This window comes from Brienomyrus brachyistius, chromosome 19 (genome assembly GCF_023856365.1).
Source record: "Brienomyrus brachyistius isolate T26 chromosome 19, BBRACH_0.4, whole genome shotgun sequence".
Lineage (NCBI taxonomy): Eukaryota > Metazoa > Chordata > Actinopteri > Osteoglossiformes > Mormyridae > Brienomyrus > Brienomyrus brachyistius.
Window position 1 is genome coordinate 14,578,187 of NC_064551.1, and position 8,006 is coordinate 14,586,192.

At 52.5% G+C, this 8,006-nt stretch overlaps 1 protein-coding gene across 1 annotated transcript; it reads right to left on the bottom strand.

The window, feature by feature from the left end:
* Window positions 1–1,161: 1,161 nt before the first annotated feature.
* On the bottom strand, window positions 1,162–7,717 carry LOC125715100 (uncharacterized; the record flags this gene model as incomplete). The annotated part of the gene is made up of 4 exons (XM_048986340.1): window positions 7,676–7,717; window positions 2,953–3,255; window positions 2,543–2,849; window positions 1,162–1,934 (listed from the first exon to the last, which is right to left on the bottom strand). Coding segments are annotated over exons 1-4 (1,425 nt in total), but the record flags the coding sequence as incomplete, so codon positions are not given.
* Window positions 7,718–8,006: the final 289 nt, after the last annotated feature.

Consider the following 8,006-nt stretch of genomic DNA (forward strand, 5'->3'; position numbering starts at 1 on the left):
AATATGCTAATGTTTTTCCCATGTCCATTATGGATTGGGTGCAGTTTAGCCACTTGTCCTGGATGGGAATAATGATTTAAAAGTATCTCCCCAACTGTCTAACGTCTAACCACCCTTCTGTTACGCTATGCCATGCACATTATATCTGCACGAGTTTCCAAACTTTTCCAAACCTGGGGCGTTAGGGATGCAGGCCTCCCGCAATCTGGAAAAAAATCATGTACAAATTTTTGGCCCCCCTTAGAGAGCAGAGCAAAGAAACATGAGATACAACTGTCACGCGTCGTGGGCAACGATCGCGAGCAGAGAGCGGCGATCGTGCGGAAGGAGCAGGCAGGCAACAGTATACGAGAAAACGGGGGTTTATTCTGGCTTCGGGGAGCCGGGAACACTGGACGCAGACTGACATCAACTGACATTAATGACAGACAAAGCAAACTGGGGAGACCAGGACTTAAATACACGGAACCAGACAGCAGGAAACAAGACACGACTGGGCAGGATCAGGAAATCACACGTGGGTAATTAGGGGGCGTGGCACACAGGAGGAGCGGACGAGCCGGGCATGACAGAACCCCCCCCCAAAGGCGCGCTACACCGGGCGCGCCAAGGAAGGGGGCGACGGACGGGACGAGGCAGGACAGGACCTGGAAAACAAGAACAGAATTAACGCAGGACAGGGAACAGGACCGAGGTACAAAACAGAGCGAGGGACAAGACAAAAGACAAAACCTGACAGAGGGTCGGGAAGGCAGACAGGCAAACCAGGAAGGGAGACACAGAAGGAACGGGCGGAACAAAGGGGCCAGGAGTGCAAGGCGGGTACACCGGGGCACAAGGAACAGAGACGGGAGGAACAAAGGAACGAGGAACGGAGAAAGGAGGAAAGACAGGAGGAGGAGCAAACAAAGGAGGGACCAGGGCAGGAGAGAAGGGAGAGAAGGCGGGGGAACAAAGGGGAGCCCGTGGGAGCCCCAGCGGGCGACGGGAGGCAGCCGGAGGGGCCGCAGGCGGCCGGGAGGCCGGAGCCGGAGGGGACCGAGAAGGGGCAGAGGAGACAGGGCAAGGGACCCGCGGAGGGGCCAGGGAGGGAGCAGGAGGGAGCACCAGGGAAGGGGACGAGGGAGCTGGAAGGGGCCAGGGCGAAGGCCCGGAGGAGGGGGGAGCCGCAGCAGGCGGCGACGTCCGGGGGAGGGCCGGAGGTAGGGGCCCCGCAGGCGACCGAGGAGCCGCCGTCGGAGAACCCCCAGGCGACCGACCAGGACCCGGAGAGGGGAGCGAGGCAGGGCGACGAGGCACCGGAGAGGGACCCGCAGGCGACAGCCGACCCGGAGGGCCAGGACCCGCAGGCGCCAACCGAGCCCCAGCGCAGGCGAGGCAGGGCGAGCCAGGGGGCAGGGCGGGCGGGACCCCAGCCCTGCGTCTGTGTCCCCTCCCTTTACGGGACACAGACATGACCCCAGGTTGGGGTCGAGTTCGCCGGGGCGAGGGAGAAACTGTCACAGGGGGCGCCTCGGGAGCTGCTGCAGCGCGGTCAGGAACTGGAGCGCTGACAGGAGCTGCAGGTGACTGCAGTGGGGGCGCCTGCCCGGGAGCTGCAGCAGGTGGCTGCAGTGGGAGCGCCTCTGCAGGGACAGGAGCGCGGTCGGGAACAGGAGCGCGGTCAGGAACAGGAGGTGGCTGCAGTGGGGGCGCCTGCCCGGGAGCTGCAGCAGGTGGCTGCAGTGGGGGCGCCTGCCCGGGAGCTGCAGCAGGCGGCTGCAGAGGGGGTGCCTCTGCAGGAGCTGGAGCGCGGTCAGGAACTGGAACACGGTCAGGAACAGGAGCTGGCTGCAGAGGGGGCGCCTGCCCGGGAGCTGCAGCAGGCGGCTGCAGAGGGGGCGCCTGCCCGGGAGCTGCAGCAGGCGGCTGCAGAGGGGGCGCCTCTGCAGGAACTGGAGCGCGGTCAGGAACGGGAGCTGGCTGCAGAGGGGGCGCCTCTGCAGGAACTGGAGCGCGGTCAGGAACGGGAGCTGGCTGCAGTGGGGGCGCCTGCCCGGGAGCTGCAGCAGGCGGCTGCAGTGGGGGCGCCTGCCCGGGAGCTGCAGCAGGCGGCTGCAGTGGGGGCGCCTGCCCGGGAGCTGCAGCGCGGTCAGGAACAGGAGGTGGTTGCCGTGGGGGCGCCGGCCCGGGAGCTGCAGCGCGGTCAGGAACTGGAACGCGGTCAGGGACAGGAGCGCGGTCAGGGACAGGAGCTTGCTGCAGTGGGGGCGCCTGCCCGGGAGCTGCGGGTTGCTGCAGTGGGGGCGCCTGCCCGGGAGCTGCGGGTTGCTGCAGTGGGGGCGCCTGCCCGGGAGCTGCGGGTTGCTGCAGTGGGGGCGCCTGCCCGGGAGCTGCGGGTTGCTGCAGTGGGGGCGCCTGCCCGGGAGCTGCGGGTTGCTGCAGTGGGGGCGCCTGCCCGGGAGCTGCGGGTTGCTGCAGTGGGGGCGCCTCAGGAGCTGCTGCAGCTGGGGGCTGCGCTGGCTGCACGGGTGGCTGCGCAAGCGGTGGCGGCTGCGCAGACGGCAGCGCAGAGGGCGGCCCGGGCTCAAGGGCCGTAGTTGCCAGCGGAGGCGGCTGCGCAGGCGTCGGTCGTTGCGCCTGCTCGGGAGCCGGGTCCGCGGATAGAGGAAGTGCCTGCTTCTCAGTAGCAGGCTGCAGAGAAGGGGGTTGTACGGATGGCGGAAGCGGCGGCGTCGGCAAGGGGTCAGGAGCTCGTCTAAGACGAAGTAGCTCCTGCAGGTCCTCCGCGAGGTGCTCGAGCTCGTCCGGTCCCGACCTGGGGGTGAACGACTCGAATCCTTTCTGGAGCCTTGCGGTGAGGAGCGTTGCTGCGGGACCCTCGGGAATGGCTGGGTCCCCGATCACCCTCCAAAATAAGCCCTGGAGGGCGAAGAACTTATGCGCCAACCGTTCCTGAGGCGAGGGTGGTACCTCGACAGGAGGGACTGGCCCGTCGGGCAGCGGAGGCACGGTCGCTGTCCTCCTTGGGAAGCGGGGTACTCGCGGGATCGCCTCTCCACCTGCGCGGATACCGCCCCGATTACTCAGTCCCTTGGGGCAGTACTGGTGCAGTGCGAGGGGTGGCAGCTCATCCTCCGTAGGCGGATTAACGCCCGGAATTAGGACGAGCTCCTCCTCTTCATCGTCGCTATTATCCCAGAGCCGGGACAGGAAACAAGCTCCGGACTGGAGCGGCTTGACCTCTGGGGCTAGGACCGGCTCTCGCTCTCTACCCTTGTTAGGGAGCCCAGGGCTTGAGAGCGAGCAGGCACCTAAAGCGATCGATTCCTCCGGTACCTTTCTTCGTCTCTGCTTCCTCTTCTTTGCTTGGTCTGTCATTCTGTCACGCGTCGTGGGCAACGATCGCGAGCAGAGAGCGGCGATCGTGCGGAAGGAGCAGGCAGGCAACAGTATACGAGAAAACGGGGGTTTATTCTGGCTTCGGGGAGCCGGGAACACTGGACGCAGACTGACATCAACTGACATTAATGACAGACAAAGCAAACTGGGGAGACCAGGACTTAAATACACGGAACCAGACAGCAGGAAACAAGACACGACTGGGCAGGATCAGGAAATCACACGTGGGTAATTAGGGGGCGTGGCACACAGGAGGAGCGGACGAGCCGGGCATGACAACAACGATCACTGCGAGATCACTGGAGAGGCTGCAATTCCTGTATACTTTGGTACCAAATAGTAATTTTACATCCCCTCTCAACATTTGCCTTTTTGCTAAATCTAGCAAATCTTGTAGCTAAGATTTGATTTTTTTTTTTTTTTTTTTTTGGAAATCGTAATAAGATAATACATTTAGTGAAAAACAGTGAATTTTTCCAAAGAAAAGAGAATATGTATTTTAAAATAACAATGCATTTGTATTAATGAGTTATTTTTAAAGTTACATAATTTAATTTCTTTGATGGGTTGGCGCCCATCCTGGCTTATTCCCTGCCTTGTGCTCTGGACCCATGTAACCTTGCAGAGGACAAACAGGTATAGCGAATGGATGGATGAATGAATAGATAATTTAATCTGAAAAATACAGGAGGTAGTAACTGCTCTACCTTAACAGACCAACTGCCTTTCGTTAAGCTACGTAATAATGCTCCTGTTACGGAAGAGTATGATGGAAGGATGGAGGGTCCACGCTGTGGTTTACAAGGACGGGAATTTTATAACAAAGACTAAATAAACAAAAAACAAATAGTAAGGGGTTTAACTAAGACAGGTAGAAAATAAGAAATAGCTAGACCATAACCAACACTAAACACATTTGAGATTGTTACAAATCAACCATAAACAGATGAGACTAGGGGCAGGTGAGGATAATTAACAAGCACTAAGGACACACTAGGAGAGACTGGGAACATAGTGAAACAGAACACAAGAACATCACAGGAATAACCAGAAACAAAGTACAAAAAAATAGAACTAATAAAAAAACAATAATTTACTTGGGAGCAAAAAACAAAACTTGATCACTAAAAGACAGCTGTATGATTTAAGCCCATTTAGACTCTCAGTGGCCCGGGAAGCAGAGAAACACACTAGGAACAGAACAGACTGTAAGGAAACACTGGGAGATGGGATAGCCAGCGACACCTGCTGGCCAAAGGGGGAGATGACTGATTGAAGGGATAAGACGAGGATCAATCCTGACACCTCCAACCTATGTTGACCATTTAAATTTATATAGAATTAAAACCCAAATATCAGTGGAAACTCGAATTGTTTATGTGACTTTACATCATAAAAATATCAAAAATAATATGACTGTCAAACCTTGACATAAGTTTGCATTATTTATGTTTAACTTAAAGGACAATTTTGACAGTAGAAAGATAGTTTGAGAGAATATTATTAGCAACAATTAAAAATGACAGTGTTAAGTTGTACTGCATAAGGATTTATTTTTTTATGAGCTAAGGGATGCCTGGGAAGTAGCTGTCATTTAAAAAATGACACATCACTTTCCTGTCACTGACTGAGTGTCCAGTGGGCACGTTCACGACAAAGGGAAGCATGGAAAACAGATGCCAGCCCCATGTCGCCTGGCGACAGCCATCTGATGGGATGGTGTGTCACACGTGGCCACATCGCTGCGGCGACAGCTGCAGAAGATGGAAAATGGAAAAGAGGAGTAAGCATGAATTTCACTACCCTGGGGGGCCCGTTCTCAGGGGATGAGATAGTCGTCATACTAAAAAATATAATTAAGTTATTATTGTAATTACAGTGTTTTTTTTCCCTCTTCATAAAATGAACGTAGAATGTGTATTTTAAGCTCGATACAGAAAAGTGGCATTATGCTTCTGTCTCATTGAGGACAGTCACATGTGGTCATCACTAATGAAAATGTTAAAGATATATCTGACTTTCCGAGTTCGATCTGACGAAATCTATTACTCTGAAGCAGAATGGGTCTCAGCAGGCTATAGAAGTGAAGGAACCTCAGTGTATATTCTGGGGAACAGGAAGTGGAGCCACCAGTGCCAGCAGATGTTCTGGTTAGAGATATCATTACTGAGCAGGCTTTTCAAAGCACTCTTAAGAAGAAAAGTATATTACAGAAAGACAAGGTATCTGCTAAATGCTCTGGGTTGATTTCATGGCACGATGCCACAGGGGAGTGAAAAACCAGCAGGGGTCACTTAATGACGATAATCTGTCTTGGCTTCCAGCACCGTGTGAGTGAACCTCAGCGGTGAGAGAAAGGAAGAGGAAGAAGAGGAGGAGGAAGAGGGAGCATAGGATGTCATTCCCCAGGTAGATGAGTTGGATATCCCACTCACTCAGGTTCCTGCCGATCAACCAGACATTATGCTAGATCGTATATCCTTACAAAGGGATCGCTATTCTATAGACCAGGGGTCTCCAACTCTGGTCCTGCAGAACTTCTATCCAGTAGGTTTTTTATCCTACCTGGTTTCTGATGAGCCAAACCTGCTCCTGGTATTTTCCTGAGAGCAGGTGTGGCTCATCAGGAGCCAAGTGGGACAGAAAACCCACTGGATAGTAGCTCTGCAGGACCAGAGTTGGAGACCCCCGTTATAGACACATGCCAGGGTCATGTGACATGAAAAATGACATACAGCCAAAAACACTGGCTGGTACAAAGTCTCGCTAATTCCATTTAGATTATTAACAGTACATTTACATAAGAATAATATCCAGTAGGCAGAATGCTCTATAAAAAGGCGACATCTATTTTCTCTACTTTCAGGTTGCAATGTCCCATCCTAAAAAAACGATGTCCGATCACCTGACTTCTATAAATGTGCTGCCCAACTGCACACATCCTGTTGGCTGACCATGTACCAGTTACGCTCCATCCTCCACCTCCTTTCATATCCTGTACGTCCCAATGAATCACTTTCAACAGGTTTAGTCTCCAGTCAGCCGATTCCGAAAGATCTGAGAGCATATTCATTCACCTGAAAATTGAATTTTCAAAGACTCATCACAGGAGTCATCCTGCCTTAGAGCAAGCTTTGTTCTTTTCCAATAATTACTCTCCCACCCCCCCCCCTCCACCCCCACCTATGATGGAAAAATTACATAATTACACTGTTGTTGCAATGAGCCGTTGCTGATGCACCATGGGAAACATCATGATTTAACGGAACCCTGTACGTGCCGGATAACGATAATTATGCTTTATCTCCACAATTGGCCAAACTTTCAGACATTTCTTTCAGACATGCAAAATGTTGTAACAGTACACATGGTGGGCTTTGCCAAAATGTTGCATTCTATTGGATTCTATAGGAGATGCCCATAAATGGAGACTTGCCATTTCATCAGCACCTTCGGGTGGAATTCCGGTTCAGTGATTGGACTGATCCATCACCTGGCACCAACTTTCCTTCCCTGTCCACTTTCTCTCTGCTCCAGTCCCATCTTTCCACATCATAGTACTGCAGCACGGGGAATGCAGGGTGGATGGTGATCTACCCCCACCCACTTAAAAGACTTAAAAGGCTCCACATTGATCCACTCTCTCTGCTGGCGGAGATGGTGAAAAAAAACGGCTGGCTGAATGCAACCTCACCACGGTGGACCAAGACATGGCCTGAGAGAGGACATAATGTACAAAGAAATGTTCTGCACCTACAATAGATAGAGAGCATTAGGTTAAGTCATTAAACATTTATCTATTTCCAATAGCCGCTCATGCAGTGAGGTCACTGTGATCTGGCAGTGGGCACCCAGTGCGGCAATGTGGACTCAATGGCGTGGCAGTTCATTACAAGCCACTCAGAAAAACAGTCATTCTCTCTCACCATTACTTCAGCTGTGTCTTTGGACTCTGCTAGACGCCTGGGGGGGACAAGCAGAGAAAGAGCGAACTCCGTGCATACAGAGGCGGCGGGAAATCAAGCCCGCAATTCTGGAAACACTGCACTTTGCTGGAAATGGGTTTGACATATGCTTTTTTAGCTACAAGTCAGCCATTGTCAGGGTACTCAAATCAAAATCTGTTCTTAAAAAAGGGCAGATGTGTGTGAGTAAAAGCTCTGGCAGAGCGAGGGGAATTTCACTCTATCGACTGCACTGTATAAAGATGATTCTGCCACGAAAATCGGCTCAGTTACTACAATCCTGAGCAGACGTCTTGTCATCGGTAGGTGTTTGCTGGTCTGTAGCTGACCTGGGGCATGTGCTCCATTTCCTTAAGGCAAACACCGCTCATGGTACTTCTATCAGCCTGAAGTATCTGTGCGTCAGGACCAGGGTCAGTGTTGCCTTATAAATTAAAAACAGTGTTTTTTTCCTCCAAGCATATGAAACCTGTTGGAAATCTATTGCTGAAGATCGGTGACATGGAGACGGATATTTAAAAAATGTGCGATGGCATTAATAGCGTTAATCTCTTACTTGCTAACATATATACATGCATTCATTCTTGCATTTATCCATCTTAGATTCGGAAGCATGGCCCCATTGCGGTCACTAAATTAAAGTCGTTAGTAATTTTAAAA